The sequence below is a fragment of the Diadema antillarum genome, unplaced genomic scaffold (assembly GCF_040938485.1).
Source record: "Diadema antillarum isolate AM-2024a unplaced genomic scaffold, OU_Dant_1.0 seq00001905_RagTag, whole genome shotgun sequence".
In the NCBI taxonomy this organism is placed as follows: Eukaryota; Metazoa; Echinodermata; class Echinoidea; order Diadematoida; family Diadematidae; genus Diadema; species Diadema antillarum.
In genome coordinates, this window is record NW_027272571.1 from 93,128 (window position 1) to 116,584 (window position 23,457).

Consider the following 23,457-nt stretch of genomic DNA (forward strand, 5'->3'; position numbering starts at 1 on the left):
TTCTAACAATTGTACTTGGGCTTTAGAGAGATACAAAAAGAACAATCAAGGTATCCAAAAAAATTCAGAATTGTGTTCAGCTGCAAAGCAAGCCAATGACAGCAGCAACAGGGTATTCTTCAGACTATTAAAAAAAAAATCACCTACAATGAAATGGAAACATCATTCCTGCATGCAATGTCCAACTCGTGAGCTTACAAGCTTTTGTATTAAATCAAGGACACATTTTTCTGGAGGCACTTGCGTAAATCTTTGAAACCCTTTTGGGGAACAAGTTCATGTTTCCATCCTGTTGCAGCTGTTGTCATCTCCTAACTTGCAAATATGAACATTCCAGTGAGAGTGCTATGATCACCTTCCACAAGTGCATGGTGAAGTGCGCGATCAATGCTTTGATTACAAAATCACCCTCAACAAAATTACAGCAAAACATCATGGTTTCAAGAGAGAGTGATGTTTGCTCTGGAAGTAGAAAGAACAACTTAATTGTATACACTGACAGAAATCATCAGATAACAAAACCAATGTTTCAAGGCTGTGAAAGTTCATCTACATTTTTAATCATCAATTCAGTCTAAACATCAATACATCAATACTGATACAATGTGCTGCTCTTTTGTTTGTCACATGAAAAAATGGAGGAGTCTTCACTAAGTGCACAAGCCACAAAACATATTTTAAGGATTGGTATATATTTACCCATAGATATATTTTAAAGACTTCACAATCCCAATGTAAGCTCCATTTAAATGCTGTTAAGGTGTTTTCATTTCCTTCATTTTCTTCTTATAAAGACATTGGCATAGCAGGACAAAGAGATACATGTAAGAGACACATTTTTTATGGCGTCAATGTCTGTTTGAAAACATCTTTCAGATATTGCTTCCTTGCAATCCCAGCTGCTATACGGCTTCACAAAAAGCCGACATATTCACACAAGCCTTGATGATGTCTGTATATTATAGCTGCCATGATTGTCTTTATGATTCTATTTCTAGTGAATTTTTTCATAAACAAGAAATATAACTTTTTCTTTCTTTCCATTTATTGCTGAAAATGTTGGGGTACCCTGCATGGAACCCAAACAGAACCCAGTGAATGAAATATACATATATTCTGCAGGGAAGCTATTCTAGATTCTTTGATATAGAACAATTCTTTCTACTGGTATATAAACATGTCAAAGCCTTGTACACCGTGGTATACCATGCATCGATGCATCCATCATCATCATTCCTGTTTTATTCCCCCCCCCCCCCCCGTCCCACAACAACAACAAAAACAATTCCTAAGACACTGTAGAAGAGACAAGCAAATTCAGAACTCAGTCTCACATACCTGTAGCATCAAGTTGCAGTTGCAAATGGCAAATTGTATAACATGACGCAAAGTTAAGAACTGAATACAGTCCAGACACACATTTTCTTGTCACTCAGATGTGATTATACTCTCTTTTCAATGTCAAAAAAAAAGAAAGTTTCTCACTGTGATGGAATCTGAATAAACGCGTGACTGAATAAACGCGGAATTTTGTGAATCTGACACAATCTTGTGAATCTGACACAATTTTGTGAATCTGAATAAACGCGGAATCTGAATAAACGCTTGAGTATCAGTGGATAACGGCAACAATTCTCGGTATCGCCAATGCACAAAACAACATGTAGAGTCCTGTCACAGATGCACTGTGGGATATCTTGCAGGCATTGTCACTTCCGGTTGTCTAGCATACATCTTGTATCATGTATTTTGTTAATTACTGTTCTTTTCCTTTATTTGAATTTGGCGTTAAACGAGTTTACAGATTTTTTCATTTGACTGATTTGCGGCCTATAGAGCCATGGGTCGTCACAGTGAAGCTGTAATGTGCTCAGACCAGATCAACTTTGCCACCCAACAATCCCACAATGCATCTGGAACGAGGCTGGCTGGGAGGCACTTGCACATTGGCGGTGCCCGGAATTGAAGCTTTCAGTGTTCTTCAGCGGATTCACTATTCTCTTTATGCATGTACAGCAAAGTTGACACGGATACGTTTCTTTCCTGCCAAAAACTGTGACGAGTGCATAACTGATTGTTTGACGGGACATCAAGGAAGTCCATCAAATGCAAAACTCAAGCATCAGAGCGCGATTTGAAGCAAGTCACGTCAGAGCAACAGTCAAATACAGTACAGTAAAACCAGGAATTCTTCCATGCATGAAACTTTCACAAATTTTGAAAGGAGCAAAGATTCGCAAATGTAAAATGCATGCAAAAGTGTCTGTCTACACAATGCACTGAATGCCAGTGGCAATTCGAAACATTTCTATGATGTGAAAAAGGCCGTCGGCTCCAAGTCGCGAAACTTTCATGCAGCGAAAAAGGCCGTCGGCTCCAATTCACGAAAGTCTCATGCTGCGAATGTTTCTGGTTTTACAGCATTGCATGCAGATGATGGATGGCTATATCTACTTTGCTAGCAGGAAAGAGTGCATTATCATTTACCCACATCCACACAATCATCCTGGAAGCAGTCCTACTTGCTCTTACCTTTCCTATGCAAACTTTGCTTGTTGGTTTGATTTCAGGTTGGAGAAAAGGTGTTATTGCTCAAATTTCCCACAAGTAATTCAAAGGGTCATATAATCCCACATACAATAAGAAAAAACTGTATTCATGGAGTTCTTATCAACACCATTCAGTATGATTATGGACTGATATTATCTTGGCACACACTTTGTTTTAAGTTTGGGTGCGTTCGAGCGCTCTTCTAAAGCGAACTGTACCATAATGTACCCGCTCCTAAAGTGTGCTGTATTGTACTGTACCGAGCCAAAAGTGGACCCCTTCCCGATGTGCTCCAAAAGCATACCAAAAGCGTACCAAAAGTTCGCATGTGAGAATGCGCGTATCATGCACATATGTCATAACGCAAAGAGTTCATTCTCTTTGTTCGGGACAGCTATAAGTAGTTCAAGCGTGCCAGGTGAATGACCCTCTTGCTATAAAATGTGTGACCTCTTCTAAAAATAACTCATGAGGTACAGAGCTCTCGAACGCTTCAAATCTGGCGCAGTTCAGTACGGTATGCTTCAGTTCAGTTCACTTTGGTTTGCTCTAGAGCGCTCAAACCCTTTGTTACTTTATCAAACAATTCACGTGCTTATGCAAATATTTGAAATGCTCTGCATTCAGACACTAACACTGTGTTTATGATTGTGTATAACTTTTTGTTAAAAATTAAAAATGAATGAAATGAAATGTAAGACATAGGAATGCCAAATGTATGAGTCACAAAGCCACATCTGTGCATGTATTTCATTAAATACTGTAGCATGCAATCTGGCCTGTTTTGCTATTAGCTTTGCAATAGCTTGTGAAACCACAGTATTAAAAAGAACGGATATTACAAATGCTATCTTAGCTAAATATACAGTTCAAAGTGCCAAATTCTGTGATTTTGTAAGACACACACCAACACTTTATGATATATGCATATGCCTACTTTACAGTATTTTGTGACACAAATATGATCTATCACATGATCTTCTGTCATCCAAATAATATCCTTTTTAATCAAATTTCACACACGAGTTAAATCAAGGTCAGTATTGCAAGGTATAACAAACTTGTGCAGAGATGTGCAGAAGGTATATTAAAGGGTGTGTACAGTTCTGGTCGAGGTGAGGATTTAGCTTTTCACGTTTTGCGAGATATTCAGAAACCACTCTATGAGATGTCAAAGAGCATGCAATTCTAAGGGGTATCAAAAGTTAATTTGATGAAAATCGGTGAAACAAGGTGAAACAAAGAGATCCTAACAAAAGGCGTGGCCTGTCGCCTTTTATTATTATCACCTTTTTTTTTAATATCTCGGCCATTTGAAAACCAATTTTTATCAAATAAACGTTGAATCCTTCTTAGAATTACATGCTCTTTCATATTTCATAAGAGGTTTCTCATTGTCTCACTTAGGAATTTTCAAAACATGAATCCCCACCTCAACCAGTACTGTACAGTCCCTTTAAAGGGGATGGCTAGTAACTGATCAGTGGGAATCAGTGGGATCATGCTGGGGGATGATTGTTCCAATCCTTGTGGGATTCATTTAAGAGTACATTAAATATCTATTGTTGTGTGAAAATTATTTGCTTCAGAATGGTCTCATATTCAAGTAATGTGCAGTTCAATGTTCCTAAGTTAGCATGCCTGTACAATGACAGGGCGATCGTTAACGGGCCGTTAACGATCGCCCCGTCACTGTACAGGAATGCTAACCTGGAAACATTAAACTGCAAATTACTTGAATATGAGACCATTCTGAAGCAAATAATTTTCACACAACAATAGATATTTAATGTACTCTTAAATGAATCCCACAAGGATTGGAACAATCATCTCCCAGACTCCCACTGATTCCCACTGATCAGTTACTAGCCATCCCCTTTAAGGTTACCATCATAGTTCAATCAATTACCCCAGCACATATCTCAGCTAGGATTACTACTGTAGTATTTCTTCAATATATATTATTTGCTCTTCAGAACCTTCAGGTCTAGCTTACATGAGCTACATATTGCAAGGCATGAATCATTAAAAAATATATATATATGCATTTGAAAGAGATTTAGTGGAGTGCAAAGGTCAAAGGTCCCTCACGGAGGGGGAGCTGGCCAAGGTCACGTCCCATCGCCCGGTTGATCCGACGAGGGAATCGCCAAATCCTCTTGCAGCTGCTTCATCAAATGTCGCATACGAACCTGTCATGTTAGGAATGCAAGATGAGTTCACGGAAAATTAATTGCCAACAATGAAGTGTAATCATGATTCTGTTTAAGCTTTTGTTTTTCAAGACTTCTTACAGCTGCGGATAATTTTTATCTTCTAATGTGTGTCAAGAAAGGTCTTACACACACACACACACAAAATGGAATCTATGTTCTCTCATGAAAAAGGGCAATGTATTCACGAACTTTGCTCACCAAGTATCTGATGATTTTTACAGAGGTACCAACATCCAGTGTCTACACTCCAATGCACACATTTAATGAAAGGTTACGAAGCAAACTATTTTCCACAGCAAAAACATTAATTAATTGCTGATTAATTAACAAAGATAAGGACCAACTTTCTGTAAGAACTTCTAGAAAGACACCCAATGGTGTAACCATTGGTGATTAATGTTACTGGTATTCTGAGATCAAGTGCACAAACTTTTGACTTGAGCACTAAATGTAAATGTATGGGAAATGTTTCACACAACTCTATTGCTCTGTCAAAGTCGTCATTCACCCCTACGGTTGTATATATTCTCATATCAGTTGTCGTAGTATTCGAGTTCCCACAATCTAAACAAGGTTGAATCCAAGTTATGCAACGACCATAATAACAACGTGTTGTGTTTTAATTATGTTCACATGCCGACTCTGCAGATGGCACTACAAGCATACACAATGCTGTGAACATTGAAGCCATGGTTAATGCATCTTGGGTATGTACTCACTACTGAGTGGCCAGGCATATGAAATCAGAGAGAGAGGGAGAGATATTACATAATTGCTATTTCACTGTTCACTCCAATCATGACATAAGTGAACTTGAAACTACCAATACAAACTTCTCACATCGAAAAGAGTTCATTTGCGCATGATTTGGAACATGACCCACCTCATCCAGTCTCCCTATGTTTCTCTCGATGTGAGACTCGAACACCTGCTTGAGGACGGTGTTGGTGTAGATTCCGCGATTCAAGACGTCGTTGGTCACATCGGTCACGAACTCCAGATACCTCAGTTCTTCCTCCCTAGAATGGGGGGGGGGGGAGGGGGAGGCAGTATCGGCAGGTGTATGAGAGGAGACACGATTTGCAAACACAAAATCTTGTGGGAATTTTTAAATAGACAAAATCTAATGGGAATTTTTATATACACAATATCTTATGGGAATTTTTACATACACAAAATCTTATGGGAATTTTTACATACAAAAAATCTACTGGGAATTTTTACATACACAAAATCTAATGGGAATTTTTACATACACAAAATCTTATGGGAATCTTTACATGAATAATGGATCCTGCTATTGCTCTTCATTTCTTCCAAGTCTCTACATTTTTTTAAAGCTTTCACTAAAAGTAGCCTGTTTATTGGCAAGGATGATTTTCCAGAAAGACATCTAGTTCAAAGGGGAGATTAAATTCACATTGATAGCATGACAGTGGAAAAGATACAGGAACCTACTGACACGCTCCTTGCATGCAAGTACCCTGAACTGTTGACATACCAGATAGGTACCAGAATTATTCAACTATCATGGGCATTCAAAGTGCTATGTTCAGCTACATGAAAAAACAACAACAACAACAAACAACTGCTGCTGACTCTATCAACCATTATCATGGCATCTCAAAAACCCAATACTATTTATCAGTAGAGAAGCCATTAGGAATCATCATCTTTACCAGCACATTTCATCATAATTCTTGTTACAGTATCGTTATTGCAGGTGGAGCAATCAACACTACATACGCTGAAATTTTTGTGATGACTTCTATTTTTGTGGATTTGGCGGATAGGCTCTTGATTGAAAAATGACAACACTTGAAAATATTGACAAAAATGAAGACAAAAATCTGCCCTGCACACACTGTCCCAGGCCAGCACACTAGAGTTGCAATATCAAGTGACTACTAGTAGTACAGTCCTAATGCCATGAATAGGGCCCCCTGCTCTAATACTTGGAATACTAGTACTTTTTTTTTTTCCCTCAGAGATTTAATCTCATTTCAGACAACTATCTAACAGAATAGTTTGTTTGAGAAGTCACACTTTCTTTAAAACATTTATTTATTTTTTTTTTTTTTGGGGGGGGGCGGGGGAGGGGGAGGAAGGTGGCAAATTTTCATGATAATGAAAAGGCCAAAAAGCATGATATTAATAAGTTGACTAAATGTATGATCAAGTGCAATTCACAAAGATATCTGTATATGACATTTTCAGTGCATACAGTATCATCATGATCCTCATAAGCACTATCATCACTTCTGTCATCATGTGGCTTTAAGACTTTAAAGTGCACTTTGACATCAGGCTCACCTGAATTTAAAGGGATGGTGTAGTATTGGTTGAGGTGAGGATTCAGCTTTTAACGATATGTGAGATATTTATAAACCACTCTATGAAATGTTAAAGGGCATACAATTCGAAGCGGAACTGAAAGTTTATTTAATGAAAATTGCTTTTGAAATGACTGGGATATTCAACAAGAGACCCGCGGGTCTAGCGCTCACCTGAGTATCGCAAGTTTACCTTTCACACAGTCACTAATCTAAATTATTCACAGCTCTACTAAAATTTGACCAGGCATTCTCAAGTAGAAGATGAAAATGTACAATAAGGGCCCAAATTTTAAAGATTCCTTAATTTGGGGGGATTGGGGCCCCCTGGGGCCCTCTGGGTGGGGCATGGTGCCCATTTTGATAAATTGAGATCCTGACCCCCTAGGGATGCTACCTGCCAAGTTTGACGAAAATCCATCAAGAGGTTGTCAGGAAGAAGATGAAAATGAACAATTCAGGCCCCTATTTGGACCTTCCAAATCTCCCCCCCCCCCCCTCCGCCCCCAAGAGGGGCACCCCTGGATCTGCTATGAACAAACTTGAAATTACAGTCATTAATGTACTCACTCATAGTATTATCTTAGATCTATAACTTCTGATTCTAGAGAAGATTTTAAAAGATTCCTTCATTTTGGGGGGTTTGGGCCCCCTGGGGGCCCCCTGGGCGGGGCATGGTGCCCATTTTAACAGTTGAGTTCCTAACCCCCTAAGGATGCTACCTGCCAAGTTTGGTGAAAATGGGTCAAGGGGTTCTCAAGAAGAAGATGAAAATGTACAATTTAGGCCCCATTAGGACCCCTCCCACCCCCCTCCCCTGGGTCCCAAGGGGGGCACCCCTGATTCTGCCATGAACAAACTTGAAACTACAGTCATCAATGTACCAACTCATAGTATTAACTTAGCTCTATCACTTCTGGTTCTAGAGAAGATTTTTACAGATTCCTTAATTTTGGGGGGTTTGGGCCCCCCTGGGGGCCCCCTGGGCGGAGCATGGTGCCCATTTTAACAAATTGAGTTCCTAACCCCCTAGGGATGCTACCTGCCAAGTTTGATGAAAATCGGTCCTGAGGTTTTCAAGAAGAAGATGAAAATGTAAAAAGTTTACGCACGACGGACGACGCACGACGGACGACGCACGATGCACGACGCACGACGCACGACGCACGACGCACGACGCACGACGCACGACGCACGCCGGACGAAGGGCGATCGCAATAGCTCACTTGAGCCTTTGGCTCAGGTGAGCTAAAAACACGGTGAAACAAAGCGATCCTAAAACAGTCATGGCCTGTCACACTTTATGAGGATCGCTTTGCTTGGATATCACAGTCATTCTGTTCTGTTTAAAAATATATATATATATTTTTCTTTTCCTTTTTTCTTCTTAAAACCACCATGAACATGGCATGGAATTGAACTTTAAAACTTCTGTAGTCCATAAAGCAGTTAAAAACTTTTTTTTTTTTGATGGCAAATTCTTGGGGACTACTCACTCCTCTTGCATCCTCTTCGTCACCTGCTCCGGAGTCCGGTACGTCATGGAAGCCAGCTCAGACCTGGGACATGCGAACAAAACGTATACTGTATTTTCAAGAATTCACAGATAAAGACAGAAGTTATTCCACCATGCACACTTCAACAAATGAACGCATGAATACTGTTTGGATGACAATGATGATAATGACACTCTATGAGAATTCAGTGATGTCTTATAATCCCAAATGGACAAGGGAGGGATGATACTACACAAATATGTGACCCGCTACAACAAAAGGGTCCTAAAGTCTCACATGGTCGAAGCCGTAAAAATCGAGTTTGAAGTCAGAGCATCACAATTGGTCAAAACTTACAATTTTCTGATTTTGACATTTTATTGTAGTCTGACATATCTTCTATCATCTGTCGAAATTTTGAAGCAAAATGGTGAAAGGAAAGACCCAAAAATAGCATTTTTCTGGGCCATGTTTTTTGGCGTTTCAACGAAGCAGAAACTGGTTCCAACATTTGGATTGAGCGCCACAGATAGGCTCCGCCCCTAACAACGACCAGAGTGATCTCATTGGTCAGTTTGCTGCTTGCCGCTAACCGAAGGGTGAAGCTCACACACTGCCCAGTCGAGTGGTGCCTGCAGGCGGGGTGTGCTATGCCCAGCCGCTTCTCCTGGCATCCTGGTCACTGATTGGTCGGTGAGGAGACCGCCGACACTGTGCTTGAATGAGCATTTCGGGAGTTGCTAGGGCTTGCCTTCTATTGTGCGGAGGTGAAAACTGACTTGCGTGTCCCTTGATCGCGATTGCGTCGCAAGGAAAACTTTTAGGGTGCTTTTCTCGAAACAGTGATTTCCCAGACGTCTCGACATGCTCTCTTTTAAACATCGATATCTCCACAGCCGATTATTTTTATAAGATGTGTTATATATCAATTTAAAGCAAAAAGATTAGGAAATTATGCCATGCAATTTTCAAATAATTGACCTCGCCCGACTTTAGGATCATTTTGTTGTAGCGGGTCACATATGTTTTAGGAAGGGGGGGGGGGGGTGTACACATCATCTCTATTGCTGCTGACACAAAAAAATCCAGCGGAATGGTAAGTTGTGCTTCTCAGTGGTTGTGAAATCCTTTTTCACAGCAAACACACACCGTCCAGTGTAACAGCGAGTTGTGCTTTCCGCTGGCTGTGAAATCTTTTTTCATAGCCTACACATACCATCCAGTGGAACGGTGAGTTGTGCTTTTCGCTGGCTGTGAAATCCTTTTTCAGAGCCAATGCACACCATCCATATCTTCTACCTTACAGAATGCAATGAGCAGCAATGGGATAAGGTATCAAACTTGATTAACCCTCACAGTGTTTTGTTCTCTGATTGGCACGCATCCTGGAGTGATTTCTTCACTGATTGGCACAGATGTTTAGAAACTGATACCCCTTTTATACTGCGCATCACATAGCTCACTTCTGAAGCGAGGTAACTTTAGCTCGGGCTATTAGAAAAACCTTGGCGAGTTAATACAAGCTAAGTTCCTGGGCATTATAGTAGGATTAACAAGGGGCTCAGATATGGATGACAGCTTTGATACAAGAGACACTGGACTCCTCAGTTTTTTTCCTGTTTTTGTGCAACAGAGACTGTGATTAAGCCCCTCTGGCTATCCTAATATGTTGTCCTTGTTCACAATGTCATTCAGATAGAACACAAATTGGAGGTCACGTGTGTGTGAGAGAGTCACAACTGATGCACGTAAAATATCCTGCTTCATTCATTCATCGCAAAGAGCAAGGTGCATAACCCAGTGAAGGGGTATGCCTCACATCCTACTGGACCCCAATGAAGATCAGCTAGTGCGGCTGAATATGGGCTATCCAGCCATCTTCTCGGATAGAAAATGAAACAAACAAACATTGAAGCGAAATATATGCCTATTTCAAATCCCATATCTGGAGACAGAATACATACGTACCTTAGAGACTGATTGCCGTAGCTGACATTTAGATCCTGCGTTCCTCCCAGCGGTGTCCTCGCCCCCTTCCTGGCCGGCTTCAGGGTCGATGACATCGGCTGCAGCTGGTCGTCGTCTTCCTGGTCGTCGATCTCCAGCGTCTGGACGCGGAGGGCCTGCTCCTCCACCCACCTCAGGTGGTCTTCGGCGCGCTGGAGGCGGGCATTCTCCCTCCGGTCCCGCTTATCCAGCTCCTTCAGCTGCTCTCTGGAGTGCAAGTTTCTGCATGGAATCCAATCGTCATACAATTTTAAAGGGGCATTCCAGACGATTTTCATAATTTCCCATCATGTACTATATAAATCGACAGCTCCATGTATTGATTTGTGGAATTTATTGTGGTCCTTGAGTAGAGAAACCAATATTCTGAAAAATCTTAAACAAATTACACTGAACAGTCTTGATGATATAGGAGCCTCACATATTTTAAAAATGTAGCAGTGCAATTCCATTACTATGCCGCTTGCTTAACAAGTTCGCCTGTGTAAAATCTATGCATGCCTTCTTCTTTTGTTTTGCTTCCTTGAACCACAACTCATGCATTCTTACGGTGAGGCTGCCATGTCATCATCCTTGTTCATTGCAATTTGTTATAAATTTTGAAAACACTCTTATTCCTCATCCCAATCACTATAAATTCTGAGAGTCTGTACTCAGTATAACTAACCTATAGCTGTTCAAATGTAAAAGTCTGAAAATCATCTGGAGGTCTCCATTAAGATACATAGAGGAGATAAATGTCTCCCCGAGTACACCATACTAAAAGCAACAAGCATGTCACAGATGTCTCCACAGCTCTGTGACAGTTCCTATAATGTCTGTCTCATGCAAGTCTCTGATTAAATTGCAATCATAACTTTCCAGGAATCTGCACATTTTGATGGAATTGCACCAAACAAAAATTGTGGAAGGCATTATTTTTCATTCCTAATTGGCATACACAATCTCAGCATCTATTCCTCGTTGAAAGTTATGTGTGGTGACACTAGTTACTATTCAATCTAGCACCAGATATGGACAAGATATTTCATGTAGTTCCATGGCAGTACGTAGACTGCTTTCCCTCACCAGCTTTTAATACAGAAATAGAAATACATGAAAATAATGCTTTTATAAGCCCAGACTCCCTTCATACTTCCATTATAATATACAAATTACCAGTCAGTGACAGTACAAATCTCTATAATAATATGCACTGGACTTGTACTGTCACTGCCTGGAAATTTGTAATTTTATCTCCTATGGCAACCTCATAGCGCTTTGTATCCAGTGGAAAAGGCGCTCCAAAAATATCAAATATTCTTCTTATTATATAATAAGACTAAAGAAACAACAAAATACTAGTAATGTAGTTACACAATACCATTTGTGCCTCATATGATATGAAAGATGGATTACATCTTGTTAGAAATGTTGAGGAAAAGATTGTTAGCACTGCAAAAATTCATGTAAAAAAATTCCTCTTAAAGACTTGGAAAATATAAAATGATCACAGAAACAAAGAAACGAGAAATTCTTGGTCACCTGGTATTCCTCACGTCCCAATCTCTGTCCTGCTCATAGTTCTCCGTTTCTTCCAATCTCTTGGTCCCACTGCTGCTTTTCTTCTTTGGTGGATTATAGTTCCTCGACTGGGAGAGTCTGGAAGTGGCGTTTGTCTTGAGGGTTCGTGGGGTGTACATCCTGTTTGCCTCCGTGAACTTGCTGGCCCGCTTGTCCAAAATGTCCCCCGACTGCTTGTTGGGCGTCCTGGCGGACCGGTAATCCATTGTTGTCGTGTTCAGCTCGCCATTCCTGCCGCTGCGGTAGGTGCCGGACGTGGCGTTGAATTGTGACTGGCTGGTGCGTGGCCGGCCGGTGTGCTGGTTGCGGTCGGAGTAGGCACTGTGTGGACGGAAGGCCTTGGTGGGGGTCATTGGCGCGCTGCGGGGCACCTGGTTATCGGGAATGCCATAGTCTACGAGGTCCTCGTCAAGATCCTGAATGGTTGGTGATAGCGTCACAAAGAGAAATTCATGAACGGCATCAGTCAAGCTTATCACTTACTCTATTAATATTGAAGGAAAGGGGAGGGGTCTTTACATTCACACACACACACACACACACACACACACACACACACACACACACAGAGGACAGGAACAACTAAACACCTAAAAAGCCTAAGGGAAACAGTGCAGATAACATACTTAAAACATTTACACACACACATTTCTGATTCATTTGATTAATTACCTCCGCCAAGGGAGGAGGTTATGTTTTCATTACTGTTGTTTTGTTTGTTTGCCCATGGGAAAAATAACTCAAAAAGTAGTTAACGGATTTGAATGAAACTTACAGGAAAGGTTGAGAATGACACAAGTAACAAATAATTTAATTTTGGTAGTGTCCTAGAATTTTTGGGGAATTTATGAAGGATTTTTGATATTTTGACAGGCAGGGTCACTGAACTTGGGAGTTCACGCTGCGCATTTTTGAGGTTTTCAAACGCGCACTAAAGTGCGTGCTCTAGTTTCTGCTAGGGCGAGGCGCGCCGCGCAGCTGAGGGTTTATGACGTAACAAAAGCTTCTATATTGGGAAATCGGGCAATTTTTCAGCATGTATACCTATGGGTGAAAATCACTGATCTCTATGGAAGAGCCCTAAGAGCTTTTCCCCAGTGGTGGAGAGGAGAAAATCTCTTTCGGAAGAGCAAGATCATCGGTGGAAAGTAGCTGCTTGGCGGAGGTCTGCGCTCTCAGAGTGCTTTTCTAGTTTATTATATATTCTTAGGATGTTGTATTGTTTAGACAATCATTTCTGAGGGCATTATCCTTGTCAAGTGTTTGCTTATGATGATGGTCTCCTGTATTTCTGCTATATCCAGAGCTGCTTAATTTGTCTTTTGAATGGCAGACACACAGGATCCTATGTTTGCATTATGCATAAAATAACGCCTGCTCGATTTCATTTTGGATTGTGTTAGAAAAATGTTGGATATTTGAATTACTAGTAATCATTTATCTGTTTTAACAGTTAGATTCAAATAATGCTGTGCTCTATAAGTTCATTCAATTGACTTTGTATTACATTTATGTATGAAAAAGAAATTCAGAAATCAAATCAAATCAAATTAATCAATCAATCAATTTGTCTGTTGTTGTTTTGTTTTTTTAATGTGATTCTAAGAAAGAGGTAGCATAGTCTTACAAGATTGAGGTCATCAGCGTTAGTGCCAATGGTGTTCCTAGAAGCAGGACGAGAAGATGATTTCTGACTAGCAAGTTTCTTCTTCTGCTTTTCCATGGCCTGCCTTCTCAGCTGATCCTTTTCTACAAGATGTGAAAAAAAGAAATACAAAATGAAAAAAAAAGAAGGTTCAGTTTTCTGTAATGTACCACCTTTTCAATTACTAAAACTGGACAATGAATTAAATTTCAAGACTGCTTGACATCATCAAATACATTCAATTATGAAGCTTGGTTTAGTTTACATTGTATATCAACCTTCTGAGGGCTTTTACAACACAAGTATGTTCAATAATTTGTCAATTAAATTAATATAAGAAAAAAATAGCATCTGACATGAACTGAAGACTATGCGAAACTATGACAAACAACATTTTACTTATGGCTAAAAACCTTTGAGTAGGCAACTGAGGATTTCAGCTTGACTTGGAGCCCATGATCAGTTCAGCAAAAACAAACTATAAGAAATTCTCTGTGTACCTCAAACAGTGATTGAATACAAATATGGCCATGTTAAGATTTGGACTGAACTTCCTAAACGATAAAAACCAAACCAAATAGGTTTATAAAAATGCTGTTGATTTTTAAAGATTGTACAAACCATTTGCAGATTGACATGATATTTAAAGTCTGTATGACATGAAATGAAATTAAGATACTCACTGACAGTGCTCAACGTCCATGTCTTTGGTGTAGTAGAATCAATTCGTGCTGTGAATCAAAACACAGAAATCAAAATGTATATTCGATCTGTTGCAGTATACATCTCAAGCACACCTCTTTTATGCAACAACATCCTACTGTGTATTTTCATTTCAGCAGCTGTGAAAGAAAGTAAAGACAAAGCTAACTACTTGTTCCATCTGAAATTCCCCTTGACTGATATATACATCATTCAATTTTCATTGATTGTACAGGCTGTGTCAAAAGACTTGGCTCCAATGCAAATTGACATTAACTCCTTTAAGACTATTCCTGAGTATACGCGGGCAGGGGTCTATAGGAAACATGTTATAGCAACATCAGCTTATCCTAAACGGGTTACGTCACACAATCTCCTGCATCACAGATGTTATTGATTGCTAAGTGAATGCCATTCAGGACAGGATGCTATGAAAAAAGCAAGCCATATGTTGACCAGTATTTGACCATCTAGCAATGTTAGTTACCTTTAGGTGAAAATAATGTCAATGTGCTTTCTCAACTCAAGAAAAATTTGCACAAATTTGTTGTACATAAAGCCAACATGGAATTAGCAAAGAGATTTGGAAAAGTGCAAAGTGTACCATATGGCATCTTTTGAGACGCAAGAGAGACCTGCACATTGCATGACTGTTACTTTTTTGTTTCATAGTCCACCACTACCTACCACTACATAGAAATACATGTCTTTAAAATATCTACTTTTAAAAGAAAAAAAAAATGACTCTCATCATACTAGATGTATCAGAATTTTATGCAGTGAGTGTATCTCGAGCAGAATCTTAATACTAATGCTACCTTTCACAAAACTTTAAGAGTTGAGGCACACCACTACTACAATATAAAGTTCTCTACAATAATGTCATGAAAATGAGCCCACTTAAGTTAACTGACGTTTGAAAGCCTACAGTACCTACACAGTGCTTGACTTTAGCAGTGGCCCAGTGGCCAGGGGGCCACCAAAAATTGGTGTCGGCCAGTAATTTGTTGTTGTTGTTTTTTTTCTGTGGCCCAATCAGGCAAGATTCGAAATGGATTGTTACTTTTGCTTTTATTTCAAGATATCTTTGTGAATCTTTTTCAGGCCACCAAAATTTCAGACTTAAAGATTTCAGCCCAAATGGGCCACTACACAAAAAAAAAAGGTTAGCATTGACCCTGCTATATACATAGATGTTGCTCAATACTAAGTACTATGGTATGGTACACTTTGGCAAACTTTTCCTTCTTTCATTCCTAGTCATTTAAACACTGCTATCCATACAAATTGGCTGTCTTTCTTTCAACAAAGCCTTCATTCCATACAAGTAGTCCCTCAGACCAGTCAGATTTTGCTGACATGGAAATGTTCAGAGACTTACATTTGGCCGTGCTCAGCTTCCTGTAATGGACGTTGAGATTGGTGACCACATCATTTTGATTGAGGGCTCTCTTGCAGGTGGTGGCATACGCTGTGTGGGAGGGAAATGAACAATACTGCATATTTCAATTAAAACTAATCATATTGGATTTTATCTGGCTTTTTCGGGCGACTGTGTCCACAGAAGAGCCACTTGGTGCATGGAATGCAAATGGATAAGGGTAAAACACACAGCTCTAAATTCTCACTGACAGTAAGGAATACCTTTACTATTTTTTAAACGTTACATTAGCCTACCGAGTTCTACACACATACAATTTAGGCTATTGGCTGGTATTGTGCAAATTGCAGGTATTTCACAAGATTAGAAACTGAAATGCTGGTATTCATGATGCAAAGTAATGGAATTGAACACTACAAACACTGACTAATTATAAAATGGCCGAGTACAACGATTGATTGCATACGATTCTGGGTTTCGTTGCTAAACCATCATCAGATCATGTTTTCACAACACCAACAAGAACTAAGAATTTATAAGAAAAGAAAAAAAGTCAATGAAGATGTTGCCAAAATAAATTCCCATTCTAGATAATTAAAGCGTGCGATGAACACTAATATTTTCTTTCAATGACAAGACAACATACACACTCCTAATTTGTTCAGTGTCCACAGACAGACAGGCAGACATACACACACACACACACAAATTACCAGATCAACACGCTAATGAAGGCTGAATTCAAGAGAGTCAATAGATACCAACATGAAATAAAAGTTTGCTGCTCTTTTTTAATATACTTACGGCTGCTCTTAAGAGCTAGATGACCTTTATGCTGCCCTTTGAAAGAGACTGGGCTTGGAGGAACTGCTGGAGTTGGAGTGTCTGGTGAAAGATAAACATAACATGATTGATTTCGTCTTTTCACTGTTATCACTAAGAAAAATACCAATTATCGTTTGTTATATCAATTATAACAGATTGATATTGTATCCTATCTTGCAAAGCACTGCCCCATATAATGTATTATATGTACCTATTATTGATATACTCTTTAGAGAACAGATTCTTTGCTTGTGAGGAACATAATCATTGACTCTTATCAAACTTCAAGGGAAAATTTTGTAAATTTAATAGTCTAGTGAAGTGATGATGTCATCCCCTCACAACTCGCCTCTAAGCTCTACATGTATGCATTAGCAAAACAAACCAAGTGGTTTAACTGCTGCTCCTTTAATACATTCAGAGTCATGGATGAATGAAAATAAAGGGCATCTCCTACCTACAATCATGCACTTTTTGGCCCAGGCAATAAATTTACAGATCTAGCGCAGACTATCCAATTATCAATAGGCCTAACTTAGTTAGGCCCAACTGCCCTAGGCCTTAAAGGACAAGTCCACTTTCATATACATAAGGATTGAGAGAATGCAGCAACATTAGTAGAACACATCAGTGAAAGTTTGAGGAAAATTGTACAATCCGTTCAAAAGTTACGAATATTTTAAGTATCTGCGCAGTCACTGCTGGAAGAGAAGACTACTACAGTGTATGATGTCACATGCGTACAACTATATAAGGAAAATGAAAAGAGAATTTCACAAAACTTTACTTTTTGAATAAAGTGTACATTTCTTCGACTTGCTACTGACGCATGTTAAGGGTAATATTATTCCCCCTGCCTTCTGAAAGAGAGAAGTTGAGTGTTCTTTTGTTATAACAAAAGAACACTCGACTTCTCTCTTTCAAAAGTTTGTTAGCAAACTAATCACTTTATAGGTATGAAGGGTTCACTTTCCTCATCAATCCCGCCGTCGGCTAACCTTTGGGCGCTTTTTCTGGAATCATCCCGCAACGCAACGTCACATCACATCACATCACGCATCCAGCACATAGCATTCTACAGACAGCGCGCAAGCTGCGAGATTTTCAGAGTGAGCTTGCGCATGCACCGGAGGATACTGTATCCTCCGGTGCGTGCGTCTAGCGCAAGTGATTAGTTTGCTAACAAACTGGAGTACCCACCTACTCTATCAGTGTGGAATAGTAATTTGGAATATATGCACAAGGTCAGGTTAGTACTGATTTTATTTTTAATTCTCGTTACAAATTTTTGTAAAAAGATGTCAGACTTCAGCTTCACGAGGCTGATTTGTGCGCGGAGAGGTGAGAGCCGCAGAAAAAAGCACCGAAAATATTTAGTCGGATCAGGCCGCTAGGTGCGGCAGCATTGCATTGAGCAAACCCGCTGGCGCCCGTGTTTCGAAGGGTCGCTGTGCATCGGTTGATTAAAACTCGATTGTTGTAAAAAAAAAACAGACAGAATTATTTCTCCTTTTCATCATGGATAGTGCTTAGTGGACATGTGCGTGTAACAAAAAATCACTGAGCAAAGTTGGGACAATTTATATGTCAGATGTGAGATGAATAAAAAGTGAACAGGGAGCTTCATGAGTTTCTCTCCCCGGGGGCATCATGAGGCTCTCCGGAGGCCTCGTGAGGCGGATGAGGCTCATACGAGGGAGCAGGCCTCATGAGCTATGAGCGGGTTTCCCGGACGCGTTGACCCCGACTCGGTACGGGTTGGGGGTCGTCGCTGGTCGGGGTGCCGTTAATGCATGTGATGATGTGTATTTAGTGTCGTGAATTCTACGCCCACGGTGTACAGCTAGGCCAGGCTTAGCCTAGGACTTCCTCAGCTTGATGCAGCCTACCCCTGTGTTACCACTGGCCACCACCACCACCATCAGGCATCGTTACCACCGTCTACGGACGAGTTCCGATCCGTTTATTATTGTGAAAATCGTTCCAGTTGTAAATATATAAAACACCGACATTAATTACTGTATATGGGACCGTTGTCAGCTGTCGTTAGCGACGCCTTGCGAGTATCACGCCTACCGTTACCGGTAATTTCTCCATGTAATTACACAAAATCTTCATAAATTTCTTACTTCTGCGATAACTTGGATCAGCCATATTTCTCTGAAAGTCTTGCTGGCGTTTAGCGGAATAGAATGGGGGAAATATACACCATCTTCACCACCTTCGCGTTGACCGAGTATTGGGTACAATTGTATGGTATTTTGGTATGTGTGTGTTTAATTTTTTCGTCTCACTCATCCGATAGAGGGCGTTCCGAGAGAGACCAAAAAACACCAAGAAAATAAAAAACAAAAATCGATACGACATGTGTGGTATGCGCAAGCGCGTGACTAGAATCCATGGCAACGATTACAGTTTCCTGAGATGTACTCTGTTGTACATGTACCACGAAACCTCGAAAAAATATAAAACCCCGATTTCTCTAAAGTATGCATATGATTCATATGAAAAATCCCTGAAAGAACCTAATGGGGTATAACTTCACTCACACTGCAATTTCTTTCTAATATCGCGACAGATATCAGCTCGCTTTTCGATACAACGTACGTAGGCCTAGTATTTCATGGACAGAAAGATCCGTCTGTCCGGAGGAGTCCTTTATATTTTGCCATTAACGCTGAAGCCAGACGCAGTCTCCGCGGAACATTCCCCGACGGACAGATACAGACCGATCTTTCGGTCACAGTATTTCACAACTCTTGTTTGTTTGTATGATGATTGATATTTCAGTTCTATGCTGACTATGAAGGGCCTACTTTAAAGATGTAAATCAAACCAAAGTCCCACCACATTCCATCAAGTGTCCTCTTTCACAATATTCTACGCAAGAAAAGAACAGTTTTTGTGGGGAAAAAACACTTGGAAATGTAATACGGTATGTAAGACACTTAGAAATGTAACATGTGTCCTTGATAAATATAATGATTATTGCATTGGCACTTAACACTCAGATCTTAATGTAATATATTATCTGGACAAATATGATTTAGCGGACTGATACTTAAACACTTAAGCAATAGATCTAGATAAATACAGAAATTATTTGTTGGAATGACACTTTAACACTTAAGATATGTATACTGGAGAAATGTACAATGATTTGTTGCATTGTTATCTGATAGCTTTGTCAATCATCAACATTTGTTGTACTTATTGTCATATTATAACTTGTTCACCTGTTAGCATTTGTAACTCTGTCATTACCTGCCATGATCATTGTGTCCGGAATAAGACCATGGACCCGATGTAAAAGTTTACATGTTCTTTGTTGCTGTTAAAATAAAGATATGATTAGAACAAAACTACAAAGAAATATAAATATAAATATAAATATCACATCAAATCAATTCATTCACACTTGAAACAGTGATACATTATGTATCTACATTGCAACCATGGGGGGGGGGGGGTGGGGTTAAACCTCCTGAACAAAACACACACACACACACAAAAAAAAAACAGAAACAGAAATCAGAATTGAAACTCAATGATCTGGTGCACACTTTTGGTATGATATTTTAAATAATAATAAAAAAACCACAATCAATTATTTATTCAAATGGTAAAATAAAAAAAAACCAAACTAAATTACAACGTATTTATTTGATGCATGATGAGATGCCCTCATCTCCTAGAGTAATTCACAAAATTTACAAAGCTATGCTTCTCTTGTAAATTCCTCTTTTCCATATAGAGTTACAAAATAAAATTGTATTGCTTACTTGTTTATTTATCTAAAAACAAAGTGGATATTATTATAATTGTATCCATGTTTTTCTTTTTACTTATATGATTCAAAGTTCCTAAAAATTTACCGGTACTTGTGTAAGCGTTATGTATTGCTATGTATTACTTTATATGGAAATAAAATCATTTGAATTTGAATGATATTTCTGCTCAAAAGATTCAATAATCTAACATCTGAGCGCAGCGACCTTGCAGGGGGAGGGAGCTAGCTTTCTTTGCATTTTTAGAACTGAAATTCTCACGATCCAATACACGCTTAAGGTGATATAGTTGGAAAATTTCCAAGAAAATAAGGCGATTGTTTTTTCGTCTTTCATTATTTTTTCCATGTTACAAGAGGGCTGGATGATAGCCCATATAAGATTATATATTTAATTCGGCTGCACGCGCCCGCTGGTCTTCCATGGGGTCCAGTTGTTGAATGTGAGGCGGACCACTTCATGCACCCTGCTTTTTGCAATGAAGGGATCTTTTATGTGCACGAATTGCGACTCTATATACTCCCACTCACGGACTAATGTCTTGTTGACGGGACAGAGTGTTTCTGCCTCTTATTTGAACCCAGGCGCGCCGGAAGCAGTTTTGGATTGGGGGGGGGGGGGGGGCAAATATTGGAGGGGGCTCACGATAGACTATACATATGTTACACGATATACACATACACACACACACACACACACACACACACACACACACACACACACACACATATATATATATATATATATATATATATATATATATATATATATATATATACATGTATATATATGTATATATATATATATATATATATATATATATATATATATATATGTAAAGTGGCGTACGGTGGGTCGAAACATTGGGGATGGGCACCTTGTGGAAAAGTAATTTTGACGGTGTGTATACTTGTGCGTGTGTGCGTGCGCAATAATGGGACTACAACACATTTACGGAATGTGATACATTCAACAACGCAGTCATTGAGCAACATTGTAAGTTTTCCTTACATGGATTATGGAATGACGGTGTGAAACGACAAATTATACACTGTCAGCAACATCAGGAGAATTGCATAACAATAAAATGCGAGCGAGCGGAGCGAGAGAGCTCGAAAATTTTGACATTTTACAGTCCCAAAACTGCCGTTTGTAGCTATATCTTTCGCTTTGGAAATTAAGGGGGGGGGGCATCGGGCGCAACTGCTGGCAATTACTGGCGGCAACAATAAGAGAATGGCATAACCATTCAATGCGAGCGAGCGAAGCGAGCGAGCTTGAAAATTTTGACATTCTACAGTCCCAAAACTGCCGTTTGTAGCTATATCTTTCGCTTTTGAAATTAATGGGGGCGCATCGGGCGCAACTGCTGGCAATTACTGGCAGCAACATTAGGAGAATGGCTTAACCATTCAATGCGAGCGAGCGAAGCGAGCGAGCTTGAAAATTTTGACATTCTACAGTCCCAAAACTGGCGTTTGTAGCTATATCTTTCGCTTTGGAAATTAAGGGGGGGGCGCATCAGGCGCAACTGCTGGCAATTACTGGCAGCAACATTAGGAGAATGGCATAATGATTCAATGCGAGCGAGCGAAGCGAGCGAGCTTGAAAATTTTGACATTGTGCAGTCCCAAAACTGCCGTTGTAGCTATGTTTTTCGCTTTGGAAATTAAGGGGGAGGCGCACCGGGCTCAACTGCTGGCAATTACTGGCTGCAACGTTAGGAAAATGGCATAACGAATAAATTTGACGATTAATTTTGACATCTTACAGTCCCCAAACTGCCGTTTGTAGCTATATTTTTTTCGCTTTGGAAATTAAGGGGGGGGGGGGCGGCCCAGGCGCAACTGCTAGCAATTACTGCCAGCAACATCAGGAGAATGGCATAGCGATTGAATGCGAGCGAGCGGAGCGAGCGAGCTTGGAAATTTTGACATTTTTCAGTCCAAAAACTGCCGTTTGTAGCTATGTTTTGTCGCGTTTGTTCATTTATATACATATCTATCTTATTTTATCTATTTTTATTTATTTGTTTATTTGCTTATTTATTTATTTATTTATTTATTTTTATTTATTTATTTATTTTTATTTCTTTTTTTTTTGGGGGGGGGGGGGCTTTTTTGGGGGGGCTTTTTTTTGGGGGGGGGCAAAAATGCGTTTTGCCCCCCCCCCCCCACTTTTTGGATTGGGGGGGGGGGGGGCCGGCCGCCCCCCCCCCCCCCCCCCCCCCACTTCCGGCGCCTATGTTTGAACCTGTATGCTACATGATTATATATACACAACCAATATTACTCAGTAATTCAGACTCGAGAAGAGCGAACCGTATAATCATTTGGATTGGAAGGTGGACGCGCTATTATACCGACTGAGCCAAATTACCACCTTCACATGGCCGGCGGAACTGGGGAGCCGGGGGGGGGGGGGGGGAAGGGAGGGGTTTGCCCCCCCCCCCCCCACACACACACATTTTTTCGCACCATACAAAGGAATACATAAGGTGTCACCACTTTAGACCCCTCCCCCCCCCCCCACGTTTTTTACACGGAATACGCACTATAGAAAGAAATAGATAGAGACCCTGAAGTGTGAGCGCGGTAAGGTTATGTTTTTGCGCTTTTTTTTTTTTTTTTTTTTTTGGCTTGTCAGCCGAAGAAACCAGGAAGTGGCACCAGAAGTTGCGCAGAAGGCCTTTTTTTTATGACACCCGGAAGTGGGCCCCGCCCCTTTATCAAAACTACAAATGGATTGTTAAAAACCCATGACAAGCTATAATCTATTTTTATTTTATTTTATTTCATTTCATTTAATCATTCACTCATTGGAAGGATTGCCCTTTCAGCCATAGTTACATAGGGCAAATTTTCAAAGAGGTCATTATTGTACAAATACGAACAAACATCTAGGCCCTACATTCAACATTGAAAAGGGAATAAATTATGATGCATAATCAT

At 40.0% G+C, this 23,457-nt stretch overlaps 1 protein-coding gene across 1 annotated transcript; it reads right to left on the reverse strand.

The window, feature by feature from the left end:
- Nucleotides 1–4,625: 4,625 nt before the first annotated feature.
- LOC139713102 (spermatogenesis-associated protein 7-like) lies at nt 4,626–18,944 on the reverse strand. The gene is made up of 10 exons (XM_071624858.1): nt 18,848–18,944; nt 16,698–16,778; nt 15,894–15,983; nt 14,494–14,541; nt 13,793–13,914; nt 12,127–12,581; nt 10,564–10,824; nt 8,596–8,658; nt 5,650–5,785; nt 4,626–4,742 (listed from the first exon to the last, which is right to left on the reverse strand). Exons 1-10 carry the CDS (start codon nt 18,870–18,872, stop codon nt 4,662–4,664), a joined length of 1,362 nt encoding a protein of 453 aa, XP_071480959.1. The 5' UTR covers nt 18,873–18,944; the 3' UTR covers nt 4,626–4,661.
- Nucleotides 18,945–23,457: the final 4,513 nt, after the last annotated feature.